At 31.0% G+C, this 26300-nt stretch overlaps 3 protein-coding genes, 2 non-coding genes and 1 pseudogene across 5 annotated transcripts; 3 read left to right on the top strand and 3 right to left on the bottom strand.

Moving 5' to 3' along the window:
• Nucleotides 1–767: 767 nt before the first annotated feature.
• Nucleotides 768–861, bottom strand: LOC114369043. The gene has a single exon (XR_003657504.1). It is a non-coding gene; the product is annotated as a small nucleolar RNA snoR126 (small nucleolar RNA).
• Nucleotides 862–1877: 1016 nt separating this feature from the next.
• On the bottom strand, nucleotides 1878–2617 carry LOC114367035 (60S ribosomal protein L29-1). The gene is made up of 3 exons (XM_028324119.1): nucleotides 2517–2617; nucleotides 2309–2412; nucleotides 1878–2167 (listed from the first exon to the last, which is right to left on the bottom strand). Exons 2-3 carry the CDS (start codon nucleotides 2408–2410, stop codon nucleotides 2084–2086), a joined length of 186 nt encoding a protein of 61 aa, XP_028179920.1. The 5' UTR covers nucleotides 2411–2412; nucleotides 2517–2617; the 3' UTR covers nucleotides 1878–2083.
• A 6132-nt stretch (nucleotides 2618–8749) lies between these two features.
• On the top strand, nucleotides 8750–11211 carry LOC114425604 (GTP-binding protein SAR1A). The gene is made up of 3 exons (XM_028392543.1): nucleotides 8750–9168; nucleotides 9277–9408; nucleotides 10601–11211. Exons 1-3 carry the CDS (start codon nucleotides 9040–9042, stop codon nucleotides 10919–10921), a joined length of 582 nt encoding a protein of 193 aa, XP_028248344.1. The 5' UTR covers nucleotides 8750–9039; the 3' UTR covers nucleotides 10922–11211.
• On the top strand, nucleotides 10048–10171 carry LOC114369038. The gene has a single exon (XR_003657500.1). It is a non-coding gene; the product is annotated as a small nucleolar RNA snoR83 (small nucleolar RNA).
• Nucleotides 11212–13016: 1805 nt separating the features above from the next.
• LOC114425716 lies at nucleotides 13017–14816 on the top strand (annotated as a pseudogene).
• A 747-nt stretch (nucleotides 14817–15563) lies between these two features.
• Nucleotides 15564–25881, bottom strand: LOC114367339 (calmodulin-binding transcription activator 5-like). Its single transcript, XM_028324504.1, has 14 exons — nucleotides 25749–25881; nucleotides 25446–25589; nucleotides 23944–24069; nucleotides 23327–23442; nucleotides 22300–22388; nucleotides 22083–22128; nucleotides 21114–21237; nucleotides 20466–20582; nucleotides 20325–20383; nucleotides 19003–19383; nucleotides 17958–18655; nucleotides 17101–17647; nucleotides 16290–16595; nucleotides 15564–16000 (listed from the first exon to the last, which is right to left on the bottom strand). The coding sequence occupies exons 2-14, from the start codon at nucleotides 25513–25515 to the stop codon at nucleotides 15944–15946; spliced, it is 2736 nt and encodes a 911-aa protein (XP_028180305.1). The 5' UTR covers nucleotides 25516–25589; nucleotides 25749–25881; the 3' UTR covers nucleotides 15564–15943.
• Between the last annotated feature and the right edge of the window lie 419 nt (nucleotides 25882–26300).

A 26300-nucleotide genomic window follows, 5' to 3' on the forward strand; every position in this document is an offset into this window, starting at 1 on the left:
CCTCTTTCATTTCGTAACTGAAAAACGTTAAAAAATTTATGTTTGGTTGTTAAAAAAGTTTTAAAACATAAATTTATAATAGAATTTTTTTTACCATAGTTTTGTTTCGAAAAGCCAATTTATAATTTCTTCATAAACTAATGCAATATTAGAAATTATATTAAAAAGCAAATAAGAGTATGGTAAAAAAATTCACATTTATAATTGAAAAAAAAGTGATTTAATTTCACTATCCCAATCCCAATAAAAAAATTCCTAAACAAGCATTCAAAATACCATTTCCAAATGCAATTTACTAATAGCAACTCAAATTAAATCATATTAAAAATCTAAAACATATGAACCCAATAAATAAATTGTAGTTTCATCTTTAATAATTCCATATTTTTCATATAAGAACCCCACATTGAGTGCTCAAACGACAAGGTTAGAAGTAAACTTGTAGAATTTCAACATCAACCATTTAACAATAGTTGCTGCTCGAGCCACTAGTAGAATGCCCCAGATGATGTGTTTGGAACGCAGTTCTAAATCCTTCACAATCATTTATAGCAGATGTTTTTTCAAGAGTTACTGGATTTGTCAAATTCTTTTTTAATTTGTTTTTCAATTGTCTTCTTGTAGAAGGGATGCACTGTATCAATCAGCTTACAATGCATATCAGAAAAAAAACATTCAAGAAATAAATGAGCTTAAATCGTTTATAGCAAAGATGTGCAATGAGTTCTAAGTTCTAACAGTTAAACATAAGTTGAAAGGAGATGTTAGAGGCTCAGACACGCACAAACATTGTCATCACAGACCAAACAACTTGCTTTGGTCCTTATCAGAATCGAGGAATGTTCTCAGTCATCACAGCCCTTGCTCATATTAAAATTTTAAAAAGAACAATAGAAGAGCCCGAATTAAAAAATGTAAAAATAAATTAAAAAAACTGCAGGGGAGGGTGGCCTCCACTGGAAATCACCCCAACATAAGAGAGCAGCAAGTTTTTCTTTTCTGGTGCATGACAAAAAAACAAAAAAGGAGTTAGTGGGTAAAAGAAGAAAAAAACTGTAGTGAAGGTGCACCATATGGCCGTGGGTGAGATGAGTTTGAGGGTCTATAAGTGTATATCCACAATAAACCACACACAAGTGGTTTATACAAGCCTTCGTTTGACCTATCTACCTATAATATGCTAGGAAATGGCTTTGTTTTTTTTTATCAGTTGCTAGGAAAGGGATCTGATTCACATTATATCCTCTAAATCTAAACTGTAACTAATAAGTTCGGGCAGAGGAGGGAGATTGTCAAAAGTAACCCTAAATACATCCATTCAAAGATCATAACTGCCAATTTGATAGGTAAACATAAGATCTATTCGCTTACTTCTGTCAGCAAAAATTGCAAACACACTTCTTTATGAAAGACAAATGTGTTTGGATATTATTCATCACCAATCCAACATTCACCTTGTTTCTATGTTTACGCATTGGAAGTGTAAAACATCCATTTGACATGGATAAAAAAAGATTTCCAAACACACCCTAAAATCAGCCAGGGCCGTTCAGTTTTTTCTCTTTTAGATCTATGTCAAGATATAAAAAACCAAGAGAAAGGTTGGCTTGGTGGTTGAAGGGACAAGGAAAGGGCGAGATTGAGGATTCAAATCCCTTCTACTAGCATTCTAACAATTAACATTTTGCCCATCCAAAAAAAAAAGATACGAAAATCCAAGATTCTTCCCAATTAAAACTAGAACCAAAAGCATGATGATGTAGTGTTAAGCTAAACATTAAGAGCAAAAGCTAACTCCTTTTTTTCTTTCCAGCACTAAAAACAGCAAAGTCAAGATCCAATTCCCACACATGAGCATAGCCATAGGCAATTAGCAATGACTAAAAAACACAAAACACATTAACATTCCATTGATAATAAAAAGTAATTGAAGGGTTTTCAGTAGAAACCAGGAAAATTGCTATAAAAGTACTGCATTCTCTGTAAACAAATTAATTATACTGCTGAACGTTGATTTCAAACAAAGTTTAACCAAAAAAATGAGCATAAAAAAACCCTAATGGTTCCGTTAGAAAGTGCCATTTCACTCTTCCTCGGTGGCTGTTTCACCACTCTTCTTGTTGTGCTTCCTCGCGTACCTCTGATTCCTCAGAAACTTGGGATCCATCTACACCCATTGCCAACAACACAAACGCATAAATTTATTTTTTTGTTAAAAAAAGCATAATTAAATTACCCGAAAATAAATAAGCATATGTATCAGTGTAAAAGAGAACCCAAAAACATAAAAGAGAGAGAGAGAGACTACCCCTTTGGTGGAAGTGTGGCGATGCCTCTTGGGTTTCTTGATGCCGTTTTTGTGGGCCTTGTAGGACTGATTGTGTGCTGTGTGATTCTTCGACTTTGCCATCTCTGCAATCAAGTGGCACAAAAATTAAAAGACGATGGGAAGAGAAGAACAGAAAAAAAGCACAAAATTAGAAGAATTTTTTGTCACAGAAATTGAAGAAACGAACCGAAGCAAAAGTGAAAGTGCGGTTGCGACCAGCTAGGGTTTTTTTTGTGGGCGGCATTTTATATACTACCTTTGATTGAGACCAAGAGTTTTGGATGTTTCTGTACTACATGTAACCGAGAGGCCCATAAATGAACAGCCCACGAAATAGTCCAAACATAATAATTAAAAATTATATATATATATATATATATATGAAAATATTTTTCAAAAGAAATATTTATATGGGACATTTTCAAGAACTCTAAATAATAAATTTATTTGAATTATGTTTTAGAAAGAAAATTAATTTATATTAAAAACATAAAATTTATATATAATAATTATAATGTAATTATAATAATTGATTTCAATCAGATTTTTTTAATTGTAATTTATGACCGTATATAAAGGAAATACAAAGATTTTACGTACATATTTGCTTAGACTAAATTTTCTTTTAAACTCTTCATAAATTATTCTTTTGATCATCTCTTTAACTGCCTTCATCATTATTTTTACTCTCTCAAGTTCCCATTTTCTTTTTTAGGTTGTCTTTCTTTTCATCCCACTCGATCCATATCTGTTAAACCTTGTCATCATTATAGTAACATAATTGTATATTCTAAAATTGTTTACATGCAAATCAGTTTTAATATAATTTAATATATAACAGATGACTTGATTTTTGTTTACTATATCAGATTTACAAGTACTTAATTTTTAATCACTAATTCATGTTAATTTCTCTCTTTATCTCTCTCTAATCTCTAACTAATTTTCAAAAGTATGCTTGGTTTTGAAAATTTTAGTGCATAATATTTTTTTTATTTCTTCTACCTTCTTTATATATTTTATTTTTGTTATTTCTTTTAGCTTGTTAGAAATCATTATAATAATTGTTGTAAAAAAAACATTTATAATCTATAACAATAAATAAAGAGAATACATCTATAATTTGGTCTTCATTTTTTTATAGACTATTTTATTCTTCAAAACTTATCTTCATAAATAAATTCATGTACTTAGTTAAAGGATAAAATGGAAAAAACAATATAAACATAAAGGTTTTAAAATTTCAATTTAGTAACCCAACCCATGATCCCATGTAATCTCCTTTTATCTCCGTTTTTCCCTTTTCAATTTTTTGAGTCCATTAATCAATCCATCAATAACAATATATTTACCCAGAAAAAATAACAATACATATAAAACCCTGCAAAACAGCAATACCTTCAAATATAACTGCACAATAGGATGTGGGGCTTCAATTTTTCAACGCTTGAATCAAAAGTTGATCAATAATATGTTTTTAACTGTTGTTTTGCATGACTTTCTTGCTTTAATTTGTATCTCTCATGTGGTATACGTGATTGGAGACTGTCATTATCATCAGCACTGGTATTCTATCTATTTTTTGTGGTGAGTTTTTAATTTAATTAATTTAGTTTTTGTATGTGAGTATTTTTACTTGGATTTTTCAGGAAAGATATAGCAATGAACAAGATGCAACTGCGGAAGAAAGGCTAGAAAATTATGGATTGACTCTTTTCAAAGCCTTAAGTTTTACTACCTAACTTTTTTTGCATCTTATTTGTTTGTATGAGTTGGTTTGGTTATGGTATTTTTTGGTATCAGGTGTTATAATTCTTAGCTTGAATGTATATCAATAATTTTCCTGTCATTGAAATTTTCCTAATGCAAGGTAAGTTTCTATCAGAATTTTTTTTATTGAAGTTATTTTTTCTATTATTGTAATTTCCAGTCACAGGAGAGGATTTTATTTCCAAATTTATTGATCAATTTCTAGTTATAATGATGTGTTATTGTGTTGGTTTGGCAGAATGGTACCGTGATTTTTTTAGCTGATTTTTTGTTTTTATTCTTTTAATCACATATTTACATCATACAAGGCCAATAAATAGTATAAGATAGAACTTAAGTATGGAATGTTTACTTTTAGAAGTCATATACATAATTATACATGAATTGAACCCCAAACCTATAGCAATTGTACACCAATTAATTATATAATTATATTTAAAATTTGAGTCTAACATTTACTGATGAAGTTACCAACAATCAGGAAAGAAAGTTTAAGGTTTGCGTTCAACACCTGATGAAGTTGCTTTAGATAACCATTTGCTCAACAACTTAGAGTAATGAAAATGTGTGGCTACTTTTTTTAATTTCTTTTTATCCTTCATTTTTTTTGTATTATTCCAAGTTGTGTTGATGTTTTTTGGTATTTTTTTACACATATTTTAGATTGTGTTATATATCTATTGATACTTGTGTTCGTTAAAAAAACACTCTTCAGAAATATACATACCAGATGAAATAAGTTTCGTTATCTCTAATGGTTTTAGAAGCTTTAAAAAATAGTATTTTAGTCATGTAAAGAAGAAGAAAAGTTAAAGAGTGGAGTTGAGAAAACATTAAATGTTTGAAGGGATGATAAAATTATTGGGTATAAAATTTGATTCTTATATTATAAATTTGTAATTTCCTTATGTGAGCTAATTGTTTTGTTTGAAATTCAATAATAAAATGTTAATTATTAGTTAAAACTATGATAAAATAAAATAAAATTGTTGAGATAAAATTGTTGGGATAAAGTTTTATTAATTATCATGCATTAACTTGAATACTTCTAATTTTAATTTAATACATGTTAATTACTGTATGATAAGATAAATTTATAATATATAATATATTTATTATGTATATAGAAATAGAAATGTGAATATACAAGCGCGACAGCGTTTGTATTTTCGTTAGTTATAAACTTATAATAATGAAAATGATTAGCAATTATTTATAATAATTATACATGTATTATAATTTTTATTACTGCATATGTATTATACTTATTATTAATAAATCAATTGTTCATTAACATATGCAAGTAATAAAAAACAATTGCTCACATAATAATTTTATACATATAAAATAATTTTAAGACAATTATGATATTCAAAAATTTAAAAAAAAATATTTTTTATAGTATTTTCTAATTAAGCATAATTTCACAATCACTCTTATACGCAAACATCTAAATTATTGCATCTATTTTTAATTCAAACAAAATTAGAAAACAAAAAAAACCAAGGAAAGAAAAATGATAAAGGGATGCATCTTCAACAATAATGTTGATTTGATTGATTTATATGTTAAAATACATAAATTTTTTATTGAAAAATACATAATTGTGTGACAAATTCTGCTATTATAACTTGTCATATGAATTGAAGGTAGCTATGACCAATTTATATTTGTTTTTTTCATGGGACAAAGACTATGGGTATTTTTCAACTCACTGTAATTGAGTAAGTAAAAAAATATTTTAATATAATTTTAGTATAAATAAAAAATTCAAAATTACTTTTTTAGTACAAACATATGTTTTAAAAGTTTTTATTTTAGTATAACAATATACTTCAAATGTGTTTGTTTTTAATTTAATTTATTTAGCATATACATATATATATATATATATATATATATATATATATATATATATATAATAAAAAAGACATTACAAATATACTAAAAATTCTAATAATATAAGAATTTATAGATTGTAAATCAAAGACATGTACAAGATACGGGTTATTACAATATTTTTTTTAAAAATAAAACAATATGGCTTGATTTTAGGTTGCTATTTGGTTTATGTATTATGTTCCTATGATTTTATAAATGGATATTTTGATTTTTTTTATACTTTCAAAATTAAATAAATGTGGTCTTAGCACAAATGATTCATTTAATCACTAATAGAATATAATAAAATAATTGATAATAGTGATTATAAAATGAGTTAATTCATGATAAAGCTTAAAAAAAGTGTTTGTTGAAATGGATAACCAATAAAATTTTATAATTATAGTGCGTGGTAAAGACAAACATTCTTCTTGATAATTCTTTTTTTGGTAATTTCTTCTTATTACTTTATGGACATTTTCGAAATCAATCTAAAAATGATTAATTTACTCTTTAAAATTATAAAAAAAAGTATTGTTTTAAATTTTTAATTTATTAAATATTTTTCACTTTTAATTTTTATTTTTATAATTTTAGGGATAAAATAATCATAATTTGAGATAGTTTTAAGAATTAATATAATAATTTAATAATTTTAAAACTAAATTCATTTAAATTATTATATGAATGAAATGTTATAATTTATTTAATTATCATAATATTTATTTTGTATTACAACATTTCATTTTATTTTATTACGATGTTATTTTATCTTTTGTTTGAAATTCAATGTTATATTAGTTTTATGAATAAATCACTAATTTTGTTTCCAAACTATTATCTTATATCCTAAATGGCTCTAATGTGATTAAGTTAATTAAAATTTTAAATTATTGAATAACTATCACTTTAATCTAAATTATTAGGGAAAACTGTTTCATAATTCATAATGAATAAACGGTTAGGAGAAATGATGACATTATACGTACGACCTTTGATTATGATGAAGTCTTTTGACGTTTATGAAACGATCTTTGCTTAAGATGAAACCTTTTGGACGTTTATACATTACATGTAATGAGGCTCATTAATAAATGGCCCATAAAATGGTTCAACCATAACTATAAATTTTTAAAAGATATGATTTGATTTTAGGTTGTTCTTTGGTTTATGTAACCATTGACTATAAAAAAAGTTCCTATAATTTTATAAATGGGTGATTTTCACCTTTTTATACTTTCAAAATTGAATAAATGTGATCTTGCAAATGATGGTTCATTTGATCACTAATGTAGCATAATAAAATGATTGATAATAGTGATTATAAATTGCATTAATTCAAAAGCTACTAATAAAGCATAAAACTAAAGTGTGTTTGTTGAAATGGATAAGCAATGGAGTTTCATTCTCTCTAGAAGTATCTTGGTTGGCTTAGACAACAACCTCCTAATGGTGATGACAACAATCAAACCTAAATGATTTCTTTTAGAGATAAGTTCATGATGGATAAAGAAAAGATTTCAACTCACTCAAAGGTGGATTTAATAAAGAATTTAACCAAAATTAAATATGACGATGACAACACCTTAAATGTTTTTGGGTAAAATAAGTTAAAAAAATTAAGTTTATAATGACAAACTTAAGTGGAAACAACATTTAGTAATAATCAATTTTGACAATATTATTTTCTTTCCATTTCACTCTTTATTTTTTTTCCCCTAAACAATAAATATCTTTACCGGATAAAATCTAGGTAGGACTATTATGCACTCTTTATTTTAATCTTTCTTAAATCTTTAAAAATAAAGTGCAAAATATATAAGAGTACCTAATTACAAATAACTTTTAAGTTCATATATTTAATTACAATTTTTTCAAGTACATTAACTTATTTAATTTTTTCAAATGATTCCAAGATTTACTAATGGAGATTCATGGAGACTTTGGCAAATGGGCTGCAATTTCTTTATGTGGAAATGGCGGAAGTGTGGGCAATTGTCCATGGTCTGATACATGCCCAAAGTCATGGATTTACTAAGCTTATGGTGGAGACATACTCACTTGCCACAATTGAGCTGATAAATGGTGTTTGCATGCGGGGCAATCCTTGTTACCATCTGGTGGAAGAAATTCAGTGGAGATTGGAGGACCTGAACCTTTTTCAGTGTTGCTCATGTAGGCATAGATGCAAATGGAGTAGCTAATGTCTTTGTTAGTTTTGTTGTTTCATCATGTTGTGGTGACACTTCTTTTATTTTTGTTCCTTATTTCGCTTACATGCTTTGATGCATGATGTAAGTTGGTTGAATAACCACTATGGGTGTCAATAAAGTTTTCTGGTTGTGGGGTGTTTTCCCCACTCCAATTCAGAAAAAAAAAATTATTAATTAAATTAACCTATGATAAAATAAAATATTCATGATCAATTATCAAAATATTTATTATTTTCTCTAATTTATTTTGTTTATAAATCTTACTTAAATTTAAAAAGTAATTAATAAAATAAAGAAAAAAATTATAAAAACAAACTAACAAGATATCATCATCCTAGGTTTCACCATTCCTAAACTCCTGATATAAACAACTAGACATAAAAACAAAATTATAACTTGTGTCCAATGACAAAATATAAATCCAAGAAAAAAACATAAATAAGCCTCTGTTCTTGGTAGAACATAAATAAGGCCCTTAAATCAAAATCACAACTACTCACCACACATGGCCAGTCACCACCTACCCACCTTACCTTGTCCTCGAGTCCCATGCTTCATTTGAAAGCGAAAGAAAGGAAGGGTTAGAAAATTAAAACAATAAACTGATAAAAAAAGAAAGAAAGAAAGGGTTAGAAAATTAAAACAATAAACTGATAAAAAAAAAGAAAGAAAGAAAGAAAGAAAAAACAGAGCTTCATAATATTAGTGCATTCCCACCACATGCGCAGACACGTGATCTAGGATCTCTCTCTAGGATCTGCTTCTTTCTCTTATCAATTCTCATTCATAATCATTCATTCCTCCAATCTACGACTTTCTGTTGTTTCTCCCTCAACACAACACAACATGTTCCTCTTTGACTGGTTCTATGGCATTCTCGCTTCCCTCGGTCTTTGGCAGAAAGAAGCCAAAATTCTCTTCCTTGGTCTCGATAATGCCGGCAAAACCACCCTCCTTCACATGCTCAAAGACGAGGTTACCTTTCCCTCTCTCTCTTACCCTTCTCATTTTCCTTTTCAATTTTTGAAAAAAATTGATTTTCTTAAAAGAAAAAAAAATTGAATTTTTGAAATTTGGTTGCAGAGATTAGTTCAGCACCAGCCGACGCAGCACCCCACTTCGGAGGAATTGAGCATTGGGAAGATCAAGTTTAAGGCTTTCGATTTGGGGGGCCATCAAGTTGCTCGCAGGGTCTGGAAAGACTATTATGCCAAGGTTGGTTATTAGTATTTTGCTTCCCCCTCTTTGATTTTTCTGTTGCTGCTTGACGATTTTTTTATGTTTATTCGGTGGTTGTGTGCTATGGTTTGTGTGATTTTGGAGTTTGTGAAAGTGGGGTTTGTTTCATTTTAGGTACTCCCAGTTGGTCATAGGTTTTTTGGGCTTTGTAATGTTTCATTGTTGGCTCAATTGCTTTTGACAAGGCTGTGATGCAACAAACATGTTCTTAACTTGGTTGTTGTTGTATTTGTAGTGCCTTTAGGAGCTTAACTTTGTTGGGTTTTATTTAATTGGTATGGTGTTTTTGAAATAATGGTTCTAATATATTGGTTGGTTATGGCTTATGACTTCTTCACTGACCCTATAAATTCAGCACCTTTACTTCCATGCTATCTTGTTCATCATGGAGTGCCAGATTTTCTGATGAGGTGTTTGTTACTGTGATTTTTGTTGATGTATTGTTGCTGCTTCTGTGAATATTTGACCGTTCTCAACATTTATATTTTGGGTTTTCTGGCTTTTGTAACTTTTTTTTCTGATTCACTCTTTTGTTCTGGTTAATAATCTAGTATAACTCAACTATCAGCTTGGTTTTTGGTAAGTGCCTGCCGATCCGAAAGTTATGCCTTCATGATCCCTGATGAAGCTCTTTGTATTTATCTGATTCATGGGAGGCAAATATTGAAAGTGGAAGTTTCGCAGATAGCACCTCTTTAAATCTTTCTGGAGGTGTTTACTAGTTGATTTCCAAACATATCCTGTTTCCCCCTTATGAGTGAGAAAGGGTGGGAAGGAACAAATAACCGATGGCTACATCTGTGTACTAGTATAATTATTAGAGTTTCTAATGAATTGAATCATTCTTTTTAAGCATTAGATGACAGTTAAGACTCAAGACACAATTGCAAATTGATGCATTCTTTCACCTTCAGGGAGATGTATCTTGAAACTAAAATTTGAAGTTAACTTAGTTTGGTCTTTGTTGCTTATTATATGGATGCATCACCTTTCTATTCACCAATTCCTCTATATGTTTGACACATTTTTCCACTATAACTTCTTAAACGTTGTTGGTTTGTTTAGCAGCAGTAAGTTTTCCACTTATCATTGCCCAAGCTGCAATGACTCTGATGATGATGCTTAGTGTTGTTGATACTTGGAATTCTCACCCATGTTGTCTTTCCAGGTGGATGCTGTCGTGTACCTGGTTGACGCCTTCGATAAAGAGAGGTTCGCGGAATCTAAGAAGGAGCTCGATGCCTTGCTTTCTGATGAATCCTTGGCAAATGTTCCATTTCTTGTGCTAGGCAACAAGATTGACATCCCTTACGCAGCTTCAGAAGACGAGCTACGATATCATCTAGGCCTGACCAATTTCACCACAGGCAAAGGAAAGATTAACCTCACAGACTCCAACCTTCGACCCCTTGAAGTGTTCATGTGCAGCATTGTGCGCAAGATGGGGTATGGTGAAGGCTTCCAGTGGCTTTCCCAATACATCAAGTAGAGAGTCCTTATTCATTCTTAGTTCCCCTTTCTCTTGTCAACTAGCACTGTCTGCAGTTACATCAGAAGATAATTTACCTTTGTTTTTGCTTTTGATAATTTTTTATTGGATGATTTGATACAACTGCAGTGATATTACATGATAAAATTTGTATCTTCAAAGATTTTTTTGGGGGAATGTTCTCCTTTAAAATACTGAATTCTGTTGTAGCCTTGTAGGATGGTATGACATGGCAGGAACTCTAATAAATCTGGAAGAATGTTAGTCCAATTTCTTCCCTGTTACATGTGCACGGTAGCTGAGAGTTTTCTCTTATTTTTCTAGCTTGACCTGATTATGTTTGTTACAAATAAGACTGGGTAATATTGGGTCCTGACTAATTTAAGATGATCTGGGTGGACCTATTAAAGGAGATAAAGTTCTTACAATGGTCTATCATTTTCAAAAGTTAAACTATACACATTTGGAGAAAAGTTCTCAAAAAATTTAAGGACTTTATTTTTTATAAAATAAAAGGAGAAAAGTAGCTTTTGCAATAAAAACTAACTAAAGTAATTTTAAAAATTAAGTTATACACCTTAGTTTCTCTCTCTCTCTCTCTTTTATCTCATCTCGAATTAATCCATGTAAGACAAATACAAAATTTAAGTTTATCTTTTCTTATTTTAATGAGTAAAATAGAGTTAAAGTAAATAAATAAATTATATAAATTATTTTTTATACTTATTATAAATAAAAATTCAATAAAAAATATTTACTATTTTTCCTTAACATAAATTTATTTATGCAATAAAAAGTTTAAATGGAAAAGAAATATAATGAAAAAATTTGTAATATTCAAATATTTTTAAATTAAAAATATTATTTTTTTTCACCAACTGATTTTGAAGGTGTATAATTATTCATTGATTACCCTCCAAGATAACTATTTTTAGTCAACATTTTTTTTTTGTTTCTTAAGTTGTTGGACAAGTGAAAACAACTTTCCAATGCAAAATAGAAAACAAATAGAATGATAACTTTCATAGTATTTATGTCTTTAAATTAAAAATTGTAAAAATATTTTTTTCACAAACTCATTCCAAAGGTGTAGAAATATTCATTGTTTACCCTCGAAGATAACATTTTTTTCTAGCTGTATATGTATATACTATATAGAGATCTAAAAAAAGCTATAGAGTTGTTGGACAATGAAAACAACTTTCAAAAGTAACGTATTATTTTTTGTTTTGTCTCCATCGATTCTGTGTTTGACTGTGTTCTTTTCTACACCTCAATTGTTATTATAACAGCATTCTTCCCTATTTCCATGTCAAACCCAATGACGCGTATCAGCCAATCAAAGACACACTCGGTAACAACACTCAACACTCATTTTCTTCGATTTTGTGATCCCATTTCAATAGTGTTAGCCATATGGAGCAATTTTGCATATGATGGGACATGAACTATGATGATTTTGCAGAAATTTATTTATGATTTCCAAATCTAAAATTAGTTTTTGAAAATGCAGCTTTAAGAAAACAAATATTTAATGTTTTTAAATTGAAATATTTTTCTTTTTAATTATGTTGAACTAATGGGCTATTTTAGAATGCTTATATAGTTTGTTTATAATTTTTAGAAAAATAATTACAAAAATAAAATATGATTTTGTACAATTTAGTTAAAATTATCTATTTTTATTATAATTTTCACAGTTTGTAAAAAAGATAAATTAAAAGTTATTTTAAAAAAATTATAGGTAGGTTTAATGAAATAATAATTTTATCATTTGAACTTTATATTCTACCTTTGTCTTTGTTATTTAGTGTGCAACAAACATTTGATTTAGATATGATTAGAATTTATTGAGCTGTTAGCTTATTGTATTCTTATCATTCTCTCCTATGGTATCTTATAAGATCTTATCAATAACAGGAGTCTTTATTAATGTTTAAATTTATTCTCACGTTACCTTCCATGGGAAGCATTCACTGTCAATATAAAAGCCCGCACATTCTTTTTCTTTTTCTCGATGTGTCGGTTGATTTTTGTTATTGTTTCAGTTGATGTTTTCATAATCTCGATCACCAGTGTTTCGGAGAAAAAGAAAAAAGAAATGTTTCTTGTTGATTAGTTGTAGGGAATTCTGGAATCCCTGGGTCTGTCACAAAAGGAGGCTAAGATCTTGTTCCTTGGTTTAGATAACTCTGGCAAGACCACTTTGCTTTACATGCTCAAAGATGAGGTCTTTTGTTTCAACTTTCAATTTTGTTCTCTGCTTCAAAATTAATGGGTTAAAATACATTTTCGTTTTCACGTTTTATTTTCTAGTTTTAGTTTAATTTTAAAAGGTTCAATTTTAGTATTTGAGAGTGTATAAGTTTCTGTTAATTTTGCTGCACCTAACGTGATAAACAATGTGATATCTCTTATATTTTGTTATGTATTATTAAGTTGATCAAACTAGTATAATAAACCGATAGAAGAACTAATTTATTTTTATTTTTTTGAAGAACTAACTTAGTCTAACAAGTAACAAATATACTTTAAGAGATTAAAGTAAAAAAATTTAAACTTAAGGAATTAAACTAAAATTAAAAGAAAAATAAGATGAAAGAAAAAGAATATTTTAGCCAAATTTATTTTACTAAACTTTAAAATAAAATTTCTACTCATGTATACGTAGAGTTTATTTCCATGCATTTTTTTTATAAAAAAATTGATATTCAGAAATTATTCTAAATATAACTTCTAAAATAGTTGATATAAAAACCATCAAAGTTATCTTATTATCTGCGATTGCATAAAAGTATTAAGTATAAATTATAAATTATTATACTTAAATTCATATATTTATTAGTTAATTGAAGATGACCTTGAGAGGTTGAAATTTTTCAGAGACTAGTTCACAGCATCAACCCACTCAATTCCCAACTTCGGAGGAGTTGAGTATGGGGAAGATTAAATTCAAGGCTTTCGATTTGGGTGGCCACCAGATTGCTCGCAGAGTTTGGAAGGACTATTTTGCTCAGGTTTGTTTCTGCTACATTTTTTGTTTCATGCTTATAATTATATACCTTTAACTCATATACTTATTTTTATTTTAATAATGATAATGATTGTGGTTGTGGGGGGTGTGATGTAGTGTATATGTTAAGTGTTAGCATTAACAGTCGTTCAAGCTTCGAAGGAAGATAGGAAATTTTTTTATTGGTTTGATCTGTAATGTGAAAGGTCTATTATGTATTTTTTAATCTCTCTCAAATTTATTGGTTTTTCTTTGAATAACTTAGGTGCGTTACTAATTTCATGAAGATGGGATAAACTGTCAGTCTTAGAGTACCCCAAGAAGTTTTGAACAAATTAGGCCTCATAATAAAATTCTAATAATTAATTGACACTAACTACATATTTAGTTCAACATGCTTGAATTTTAATCTAAACTTTATTACATAATTAATATTTTAACTCAAACAACATATGCATGTTTGGGAAAAGGTTGGTGAGACCAAAAGTAAACGAATCAAAATCGTTACTTTTGCATTCATTTTGCCTTGGACAGTGAACTGAATGTTGTTTTCTCGTACTATACACAAGAAAATTTCTCCTAATTTGCACTTGGTAGATGCATATGACAAGGGGAGATTCCCAGAATAAAAAAAGGAGCTAAATGCTCTTCTTTCTGATGAGTCATTGGCAAATGTACCTTTCCTTGTACTAGGAAACAAGATCGATGTACTTGATGCAGCATCAGAGGAGGAGTTAAGGTATCAAATGGGCCTCACCAACTTCACTACAGGTGAATCTGGAGGACTCCAATATTAGGCCTCTAGAAGTGTTCATGTGCAGTATTGCCCGCAAGATGGGGTATGGTGAAGGCTTTAACTGGCTGTCTCAGTTCATCAAATAGGGAAAATACTTGTTTGATTGATTGTCATCATGCTCATGCAATCTCAATACAAGGCTTTGTTTTTTTAATCCACAAATGTTATTTATTAATTGTTATTTTTAAACGTTAAAAGGCTTTGTTATTTATTAATCGATAAAAGGCTTTGTACATTTTAAACGTTGCTGGCTATGCAATTTGGAAACTTCTGTAGTGGTTTGTCTGCTTCTATTTTTATGTTTTTTCCTTTGCAGTCTAGATTGGTTACTAAAATTGCAGAACTAATGAAGTATGGTCTCACTATTATAACCTGAACATTTGAGTAATATTTTCATGTCATGTTAAATTTATTTCATTTCAGTATGTTCACTTTTCTCCACTTATTTAAAACAAATAAAATTCAAGTGCCAAAATCAACTAAATTAATTAATATTTTATTTTAAATTAATCAACAAGTTAAAAAATTATTTTTAATCATAAAAAAAACAAAGTACACAATAATTTTTTTTGTTGCGTAACATAATACAATACATTATACACAATGGAAAGTTCCCATTGTTATAAATGAAAGTAGGGGGGGGGGGGGGGTGACTTCTTATAATACTACAAAATGTATTTTTGTTAAAAAGAATGAAAAAAAAAAGTTTAGGTGTGAGAAAAACGAAAAGGAGCGTGAGAATAACATTAGCTTAGTTATTATTGCAATTGATCTTCTAAATTACACTCCCAAGTCTCAGAGAGACCAATCCGAAACTTGTTTTAGTCAATATATAAAATATAAACCCAACAATCATCATATAATGGACTCTTAATTTATTACATAGAAGAGTTCCAACAACAATTATGTCAATTCAAATCTAAGAAGGCTTGTTATTTAAGTTACAAACTTGATTTTTCACCAAAAACAAAGTTACAAACTTGATCTTGCATTAGAAGCATCCCTCATAGGGAAGCTTAATTACACACGGACGACCCATTCAAGACATTAAAGCAATATGAAAGGGTCATGGGTTCAAAATCTACACTAGGTAATTTACAGGATCTGCTTCCTATACAAAAGAAGACACCAAGCTATCACTACACACTAGTTTGTCACAGGAGTTGGCTACATCCCAAATATGGGGAAACCTTGTTTTGGAAAAGGCACCAAGCTATGTCTTGGGTAACATGTCATCTTCAGAATTTAGGAATTCTTCTAATTCATCCAGCTGCATAAAGCAGTTCAACAAAGTAAACAAACATGTGAAATGAAATAGGCTTAAACATGTTTCTAGTTCGTCAAATTTGGGGTAAGTTTGGTTTGTCTTTTTAGTCCCCCAAAGTGAAGTTGAGAGGCTAGAAACAACATTTTATGAATTTGAGGGACTAAAAAGGGCAGTTTTTTAATCAGAGGACCAAAAGCAAAAATGTCTCAAATTTGAGGGGCTAAAAACTTATTTTAAGCCAATGAAATAAAATAAAAACATGAGACATTTGACATTTGCATGTGTTACTCACCATTGCTTGATTATGTGTCAGCTTCATCCTTCTATATTCTTCTTGTGCTTTCTTAGAACGGAACATGGCCTGCACACGTATGACAGACCTCTCAACACGTTCTTCGGCTTGTTTCCGGCTGGTGCGAAAGAAATCCTCCTCTGCAATTGTATCACTTTCCTGTGTCTCCTCCTCGGCAGGATTAACCTGGAGACCACGGAAGCCTTTTCTCTTTAAAAGCCAACGCAGGATCACTTTCTCAAGCACGCCAACAGACCATACGATTTTCCGATATTGCTTCCGTGCTTGAAAGCCCCTGAAAGCAGCCTGCATTGAAAGTATATGCCATTAATCTTTTCCAGGGTGTAAATTGTATTATCCAGTCAAGCTGTTGGTCTTAATTAAACTTTAGAGAGTAAGCTATGATTAGATGGGAAAGAAAGTCAATTCCTAAGTTCAAAATTCAAGTGGTATTATACTACACCTACATTCTATCAAAAATATAAGTTCTATTTTAGATTATGATTTAAGGGTAACCTTTCTTTGCCATGACTGTGGTAATTTTCCTTATTCTCAAACAGGTAAAAATTATTCAAAGTCAACAAGAAAAACAGTTGACTTGTCAAGTTCAAATATGTGGTCACTAAGAGTGCTTGGATGAACATGAATGTTCTCATAACTTGTGAAACAGAACACATTAAGATGTGTGCCAATTGACATGAATCCACAGTCAATCCATCCAAAAATTGACTTGAACAAATAACTTCATTTTTCATTATGACATGTTTACTCAGGACAATCAACAAGAACCGACAGGAAGAGTAGGTCTTACTTGAATTTTGATAGCCTGACGCCGCATATTGAGAAATTCTCTACGGTACTTCCATGTACGGAATCTAAGCTGAATCCGAGCAGCGGCTGCCATCTTTTTCTTTGACTCATAGTTGCGAAAGGCATGTTGAATCCTCATTGCTGCTACTATCTGACGTGCTTCTTCCTCTGGGCTCATAATTTCAACTGCTTGATATCGTAATTTAAATGAATGCTCCCTAAATGCAGCTTGAATACGTGCTGCTGCCTCGGCAGCTGTACGGTAAGCTTCCAAAGTCTCCTTTAGGTAAAGTTGGTCCTCGGTAAGGTTCGCAGCATTTACTGGATCAGTTGAGCTAGTTTCCAGTGAGCCACTGATATTTCCAGCCAAGCTCATGTCATTGAACTGCTCAACCAGAGACTTCTCAGAAAGGTAAGCAGCTAAGCCATCACATCCCTTCACATAAGCAAGATCAGCAGCAGTACATCCACCTGGATATTGTGGAGTTGGATCTGTGACCAAGTTTGGCCTTGCCCCACAAGATAACAAAGTTGCAACCATTTTCTCTCTGCAGACACAAATTTTAAATTTTGAATCAAATAAACAATGAAAAGTTTGTTCATGCTCGTTAGTGGATTAAAAAGAAAAAAATGCACACAAGTATTATATGGAAACTGAAAAGATCATATAGTGCCTAATTTCATGATAAGATCATATATATTACGTTGCGCCTGTTTATCACTACAGTAAAAGGAAACTGAAAAGAACATGAACAGTGAAATCAAGTCAAAAAATGATTTTTTTAAAAAAAATTATAACTAGTCAGAAAATGAATTTTAGGTCAATGTTGTTGCAGCTAGGATATCCATGTACCATACATTCCATAATATGCTGCCCAATGAAGAGCAGTCCATCCAAATTTGTCACGGAAATCCAGCGACAAGCCCGACCATGTAAATAAGGAAATTGCCCAATTATATCCCAGCATTGCACACAAATGAATTGCAGCTTGCCCTTGTGCATCATATTCAGTACTCTTGCTGCCTAAGATAATTCGTTCCAAAAGCCATTCCTTTAATTTGTTTTTCAATGAAGTTTCAAACAAGGCATCTTTTACTTGTGAAAATGGAATTGTTTTGTCATCAATTGACTTCATCAAGTGTTGCCAACTTTTAGAGATATATGATGTTTTGAAGGAAAATCTTCTAGCCTCTTTCAGAGCATTAGTTGATACTTTACTTGAGAAAATGTTAAGGCTCTTGTCTGAAGCAAAGAGCAAATGAGCAAGCCTCATCTGAAGTCGAAACTCATCCCAGTTGTATTTCTCTTCTATTAAAGCAGTTGGCTCATGCAAAATAGGAGTACGATACTCAAAATTAACAACTTTGCTGATGGGCTTATGGCCATCAAAGCTCAAATAGAGAGTGACCAATCCAGGAGAGTGTGGTGATACCCAGCACCGGTAAACTCCAACCTGAACAATTTCTACAGGAACACTTACATCACCACAGACACACAGTAGGTTGGACTTTGCAAGGTGTTGATAGTTATTATGAAAATATCCAGTTACCAGGACCTGCAAGAAGTAAAGAGACATTAAATGTTTACTTATAATTGCAAAAAAAATAAAAATGGTAGCAAACATATGAATTAATCATGCTTGTAGGCAGAGTGCTAATGGTGCCTACTGAAAATGCTCTTTGTTTTTTTACACTGAAAAAGAATTGATAGTGTGCTCCTCATGGAGTTTTAGGTTTCATAGTTTGAAGCTTTGAAATTCCACAGCCATACTATATTGTCCAAGACTGAATGAAAATGCAGAGAATTTAACCAAGAAACTAAATATTACATTTTGTGCTAAAGGAGACAATTATAACAGAAAATAATTGCTAGCAATTAGACATATGAGAAGCAAAAGGAAACCTTTGTTTTCTCGGTGGAAGATGCCCACACAGGGGACACCTCAGTGAGATTAAATACTTGTTCTGGCAGAGAAGATTGCTTATTATCTGCCACCAGTGATGAATATGGTACATGAACAGAAGAAGTTGTTGCTTCAAGAGCTGATTCATCTATGGAACATGGTGTATCCGACATGATGTTCATCCATGTTCCAAAGCTGTCCTGACTTTGCAAGCCTTCGTTGACCAAAGTGCCCAAGGTGTCAACACCACCCGAAGATAAAGGACTACTTTTCAAAAGATCAGCACTTTCTGGGAAACTATAAGGAGCACTATCGCTCCCAGAAACTAGCTGAGTTAAATTACCAAAAGAAGGAATTTCTGCTGAAGGATCACTGGATACCTGGTAACAAAAGCCCTATATAGGTTACAACAGCAGCTATCACAAAGCAAGTATCACTAGAAGAAAGACAGAAAGAAGCAGAAGAACATGAAAATATATTTAAGAGATACAAAATTTTATCAATATAAACAATAACCTTTTATGTTTCATCTATTGATAAGAACGATTTTTCAGCCAATTTAAGAGATATAAAATATATTTACATTTTACTTATAAAAGTGTGAAAGATATATTATATACCAAGTTCCTTGGACTTTGGTAAATGGGTACAACTGAGTTAAGTCTTAGCTCAAGAGAACACCATGAAAACAAGTAATAAGTGCCAAAAATAAAAAGAAAAGAAAACAGTGTATAACTTCCTATAATCAACAGAAGAACAATAATTTCAATAGTGAGACAAGACATGAGCAATGCTAGATCCTGGATGCTTGAGCATCTACTTAACCTTTTGCAAATAAATGATATAAAGCTGTCTCTTTTGACAGTATTACATACACTTTAAAAAGGATTAGCCAAAAAATAATGATAAACTCATAATGGACTAACAACAAGGGGGTGAAACGTTTTTGGCTGTGTGCAGCTTGTGTTGGTATGGCTGATTGAAAAAGAATGCCTGCATTTTACCCCTAGATTTGCTTTGAGTGTTATTGGCCTTTCTTTGGCATGCTGCTTAAGGCTGTTTCAAGGGAGTTTTCATTTCCCATACACAAAGATTGGTAGGCCACATTCTTTCATCTTTCTTTTTCCTCTCTTTTTATTTCAAAGAACATCTTACCCTCCCCATAGTTGTGCTTTACTTCTTTTCTCTCCAAATAAATTTCTTTTTTCATCTAACAAAATTCAAAGGAGTAATGGTCCCATAAAACCTTCCACAAACATAAATGAAAAAGCACAACACAGCTTAATAAAAAACACAAATAGAAGAAAGGCAATCATCTTACATTGCCAAAGCTTCCATTCAGTAAACTTTGATTTTGTTGAAATGAATATGGAACATTGCCTGCCAAAAGTAAATTTAACATATAAAATAATAAGGTTCTTTCCCAACAAGCAAAGGGTTCTCTTAAAGTGCAAACAGTTACCTCCATTAGATGTAGTAGAAGTGTTGGCATTTGAAACCACTAGGTCATCCCATTCAAGTGTATTAATCTCATGAAGCCTCTGCTCATGACTTTTGGCAGTTAAACTGTCATTAAGCTCTGTTTATCTCAAAAAAGAAAAAAGAAAAAAGGGATGAGGATATATGTTAGATTTCAACTTAAAATCAATAGGCACTAAGTGAAGTTGTCCAACAGATATATAAGCTACATCCCAAGAACTGAGGCAGGTGATGTGGGACTTCCTAATATTATATACCTAGTCAAGGAAAGAAAGCAACAGTATGGACAACAGCGACAATAGAAACCATATATATAGGATCATTAGATCATAACCAACTAATAAAAAGGCTCTTATTTATGGTTTCCTTTGGAAAGATGGGCTTAAGACAAAAATGGTGGGAGTGGGAGGAATAAAAATTTGCAATGTATAAAAAGACATGCACACTGCGCATATTTTTTTATTTAATTATTTTAACTAATTATCCTGCTCCATTTTTTTCCTAACAAACACTTAACATCTTCTGAATATAAGATGTATTACAAAGAAATGTAATAAACCTTTCATATTGATAGCCTCAAGAATATAACTTGTAAGAACATAGACTGAGATCATCTAAAGTTATTTCTCACCAACAGCATATGCACTTTTCACCCCAGAATCCAAGTCATCTGATGGAATCCAAGATGCAGCTGAATCAGAGACAGAACTTGAATTTGAATTTACAGGTGTAGCAGGAGAACCTTGCAATTGTAACTGTATCATAAACCACCACCTAACAAAGGTTAGAAGGCCAAATTTTATTCAATAACTAATTCAAATGGTAAAGCATAATGACACATCCAACACTGGGAGTCAGGGAAAAGCTCCTCTAACTAAGGGTGTATCCACCCTTTGATTTAACTTAAATTGGAGTGTATTTTTTTTTTTTTGGCAAATGTTAATTGTTATTTTTTGTTAGCGGGAGGGATCAAACCCACGACCTTTCCCTCCTTAACCAACCAACAAACCTTATATCTCCAATTAGAGTGTGATTTTAACTCATTAAAATTTAAGGATGGAAACACCCCTTGCTCACTTTAGACACAAATTCCCTTTAGAGGAGTTTTTTTTAGATGCCTTGCATTGGAAAACAACAGTATACAAGATACTTTATCCCCCTCCCAAATTTTAAAAAGCAAAAATAAAAAATAAAAAAATAAAGTACCAGAGTAGTTCACACAGAGAATAAATGAAATTTCCAACCAGACCAATTTAAAAACATTGTTGGTGTGAGACATTATTCTTATAGACAATTTTTGTGCATCCAGACACACTCAAATGATCAGGCCCAGTTGATGTAGGCTCTGCTACCAACTTGAAACAGAAACAAAGAACAATATTTTGACTGAAAAACTTGCTTGGGAGAGAGTCTCCAAGCCTTATCATACATAAAGAAATTTTGTACAAAGGATCAAAGAGGTTTCCCATAACTAGGGGAACAAATATTACAATATCTAAAAGATATTCAGCCTAACTACCCTAATTATGTAATATGTATAGCAAATTAAAAGGAAACAATTACAAAGAAATCAATAAAATATTCTAACACAATTTCTAACCTCTTGTGTGTCACGATAATGAACAAGGACTATATGCTCCAGACTCCTGAAAATAAAATCATAACATTTGTAAGTCACATTACTATTTGCAAACATATCTTTATTCTCTGTTTAACAAAAATGCAGGAAATGTATAACCCCTGTTTCTAACTCAGTTCACAAATACAGACACGCATGATATATTGGAATTGAGAACCTAAAGTCCAGAAAAACATACTTATCAAGCAACCAATAACATCTACGAACAAAGGTTGGTTTATCCTGGCCATGTGCATAATATACGTGGATCCTTTCTTCATTGCCAACCTGATTGATGACGGAAAAAATAATGAACAGAAGGAATGTAAAAAATTAGACACGCATCATTAGTGACTCAATCGAACATTGGAATCACATATAACAAAAACTGTAGGAAGAGAAGCTGATAACAAAAAATATAGTGTAATAAGGTGACAATATTAAAGAGAAATATAATTTATTCCTCAAATGTCACCAAGAAAGAATGATAAAAATATAACTAAATATTTTACAACCCAAAGTATAGAGAATGTGTGATATAAATCTAGAAGTATCACATTACTTAATTATTACCCCTAAATCTAACAGAAATGATGTCTAAATCCACAGAATGTGACAATTCCAAAAGTCCAACAACAAATTACCACTCATGGCTCATTGAAGAAAGCACATTGAATTGAAGATGGTGTCAATAAAACTAGTAAAATGCACAACTGAGCTTTAGAAAGCTCCCAGTGTTTTAATATTTAACCTATTTTAGTATCAAGGTGGCAGGTCATTCAAACCTATAATCTCATGAAAACTATCTAAACATCTCACCACTAACCCAATTCTAGTGACTTATTTAAATATTTAACCTAAAAACTCATAAGGCCACTTGATATACTCCATCATATTCATGTCACAATATTTTATTCCCTTCACAGTCCATCTTGCCAAAAACACTCTACATTGATCAACTAACGGCATTGATCACTCTATACAACCAAAGATTCAGTAAAACCATTTTGAAAGTCCAATTAAATTGGATCAAGGAAGGCACAACAAAACATCAGACACTATTAAAAAAGACCAATTTTACTATAGTAGGCAAAACCATTAGAAGACCAAATTCAATATAGGAGGAACCATTCAAACTCTCTGGATACATCTTCAATAAACTACATTCAGTGGGGTACTTGCTAACACAATTTCAAATAAACGCCCACGAAATTTAAAATCCTCACTTTTAAGTGTTCATGGGCTTCTTTAACAGTTTTTCCATCGGTTTTCTTTTTCCAATTGTGCCCATCTTTTCTGAAGTTCCTAAGCATCTTGCGGTCAAATAGTACAATAGTACCACCTGTTTTACAAACAAAATTATAATATAACATTAGCACAGATGATCAGAATCCTGTTGTGCATCATATAATTCTCAATTCTTCAAACAACTTGTTAGTTAGTTGCAAAAACATTACTGTAATTAAAATTCCATTTAATAGATCTATGAAGGAAGAATGCCAGAAATCAATCAGAGGTATTATGTTGCTTTATATTCATAACATATACACTTGAACAATGCATAAATTTGTGTATAAAACTTTTTCTTCTTTTATGTATTTTACTTTTTGTTAAGACATGCTTCAACAAGAACTTCAGGATCTACATGTTTACAATAATCTTTATAACACAATCCGCAAAACATGAAATGCTCAGGAGAAACGAACTCAAAATGTTTCATGAAAATTAAGAAATAAAAGTTGAAAGAGACAAGAACAAAATTGATGAGAAACGATCTATATGACAATGCATATCTATCTAATTCACAAACATCAAGTTGCTGCTAATAGCAGTGTGTGATTACTTTTGGGCAAATTTACTGGCTTGGCATTGATCTTGAAATATTTGTGATTACAGAGTATGGCATGAATCTCATTGGGACGAAGCCATCTGCTTTTTGCTTCCTCCATAGTATTACTAACATCCAAATCTGGGCAACATAAGAAATTACTTTAGAAAAACAAATGAACAGTGATGATTAATATGCATTTACCATTGACCACACAATTGGTAGTAGTGATAATATCTGCAGTTGGAAGCAAAAAGCAAAGAAACACATAGCAAATATAAACCCCTCATTGAAAAGTACAATTTTCTATACCATATTGAACCAAAAGTTAAAGCCGCACTTTCACATCTTGAGATTTTAATCTTTTGCTTCCTTTAACTATTTCACATCCTAACAAAAGTTGATATTGATACGTAAGTTGGACATCTCACCTGGTTTACTGAGTCTTGGGACAAATCGTTGTAAAGTCACAAACTTTCTAAATTCTAACTATATGTTGCAAAGTTTTGTTTGAACATGTTGCAGAATTCACAAAATTAATATATTCTGCAGTCACAACAGTCTAAGATACTAACAAGTAACAATTAATAAATCTTATACATAATACAGGAAACTATTTTACTCATAGTCATAGCAAACACAATACATAGAATTAACTATTAACAATACTTCAGAAAATTTCAGTTTAGTTGATCTCAGTACTGTATTTCAAACATATGGTAAAAGTAAATGAACATTGTTAAGTCTGCTGACAAACAAAAAAAAAAAAGTGCTTTGATCTCATTTGGATAAACCTCTCAATAAATGCTTATAGGAGAAGAAAAAAATGAATTAAATTTCTCACGTAAGTTAAAATCCACTTACGCACTCCTACTTTTATAAAACCTTTCTCATCTAACTACTTCAAAAACTGAGATGCATAAGTTAATTTTAACTTACGAACAAGTTTGATTCATTTTGTCCCTTATTTGCTTCTCCTATATAAGTGTTATTGAGAAATTTTATCCAAACACAGTCTCTAATATACAGAAACAACACAATAAAATTGAGCAGTTGTCATGATACCCAGCTTTTTAACCTTAGTACCAATACCCATAATTTAAAAGTTCACAAAGAATGATTTCTAGTTGGTTCTCCCAAAAAGTGTTTGAACTTAATCAAGTTTAAACAACAGCCAATACTAGAACAATCTCCAAAACCCCAAATTCCCTCCTTTTCTCCAAGAAAACACAAAGAGAAGTTCACACTTGATCAAGGAGAAGCAATCCACAGCCAAACCAACCACACTTTCTTTCTTCACTCCAAGGTTGCATTGAAACTCACACACAACCATCTCTAGGAGCCAAAAACTAGCTATAAATGAGACAAAAAAACAACTTACAAACAAAATTCAAACTTCATCACACCCCCCACCCCCCACCAAAAAAAAAAAAAAAGAGGGAACTTCTCAAAATTGAAACTTGATGAAAATTGAGGTTGAAGCAAATAGAGCGGTAAGAGAGAAAGAATGCAAGTACCATCCAACGTGTGAAAGCCATGTATCTCTGCACCTACAAGCTGCCCCGTTAAGTTGTGTGACATCATCATCACAAGACGAAAGAAACCTTCCCAACAGCTTCTTCTCTTAGCACAAAACCAACAACAATTGCATCACCGACAACCTTAACAAGAAGTCAGCAAAGACATGATCAAACAAAAGAGAACAATAAGTGAAGAGCATAATATATAGAATCAGAAAACAAGTTGTGAAGTGAAGAGAGAACAAAAAAAAAAAAGTCAACAATCAAATACGCGGAGAGAAAAAAAGGTAGGAATTTTACCTGATTGGTCTGTTGGAATCGGAAGAAAGAGAAACGGCAAAATGACACTCTGCTACTCTGTTCCTTTTTCTTTCTTCACTTTCTATTTTCTAATTATTTTCTTTTTTTTAATGAAAAATATTCCCGGTTTCTAAAGTTCTGCCATTGGCTTCTCTCAGATATGATGGATTTTAGAAAGAAAGAAAAAAGGAAAGTAAAGAGTAAAAAGTTGAAAAGTAAATATAAAATAATCCATCCATTTTAGAGGGAGCATCAAGTTACAGTGAGACTTAACTGTAACATTACTAACATCTCATATCTTCCATTGGTCTCCTAAGTTGTTATTTAATTTTAAGAATTTATATTACACGTATTTCTTTCTCCTTTAGTATTTCCTTATAAAAGGGTGAAATTTTTATATTCATATGATAATGAGAATTATTTTTTAATGCATCTCCTTACTTTTCTTTTATTTTATTTTATCTTTTTTAATAGTTTTACTCTTAGATTGAAATTCATGTAAAATATTTTAGAAAATAACAAATGACTACTAAATATCTTTTGATGAAAATA

The sequence above is a fragment of the Glycine soja genome, chromosome 9 (genome assembly GCF_004193775.1).
Source record: "Glycine soja cultivar W05 chromosome 9, ASM419377v2, whole genome shotgun sequence".
In the NCBI taxonomy this organism is placed as follows: Eukaryota; Viridiplantae; Streptophyta; class Magnoliopsida; order Fabales; family Fabaceae; genus Glycine; species Glycine soja.

Coding starts and splice junctions, on each gene's coding strand:
- LOC114425604 (XM_028392543.1), top strand. CDS start 9,040: ATGTTCCTCTTTGACTGGTTCTATGGCATTCTCGCTTCCCTCGGTCTT. Junction 9,169..9,276: donor TTCACATGCTCAAAGACGAG/GTTACCTTTCCC, acceptor ATTTGGTTGCAG/AGATTAGTTCAGCACCAGCC. Junction 9,409..10,600: donor GGAAAGACTATTATGCCAAG/GTTGGTTATTAG, acceptor TTGTCTTTCCAG/GTGGATGCTGTCGTGTACCT.
- LOC114367339 (XM_028324504.1), bottom strand. CDS start 25,515: ATGATGATGTCACACAACTTAACGGGGCAGCTTGTAGGTGCAGAGATA. Junction 22,389..23,326: donor AAGCCCATGAACACTTAAAA/GTGAGGATTTTA, acceptor GTCATCAATCAG/GTTGGCAATGAAGAAAGGAT. Junction 17,648..17,957: donor TGGGCAGCATATTATGGAAT/GTATGGTACATG, acceptor TTGTGTCTGCAG/AGAGAAAATGGTTGCAACTT.
- LOC114367035 (XM_028324119.1), bottom strand. CDS start 2,410: ATGGCAAAGTCGAAGAATCACACAGCACACAATCAGTCCTACAAGGCC. Junction 2,168..2,308: donor GCCACACTTCCACCAAAGGG/GTAGTCTCTCTC, acceptor CAATGGGTGTAG/ATGGATCCCAAGTTTCTGAG.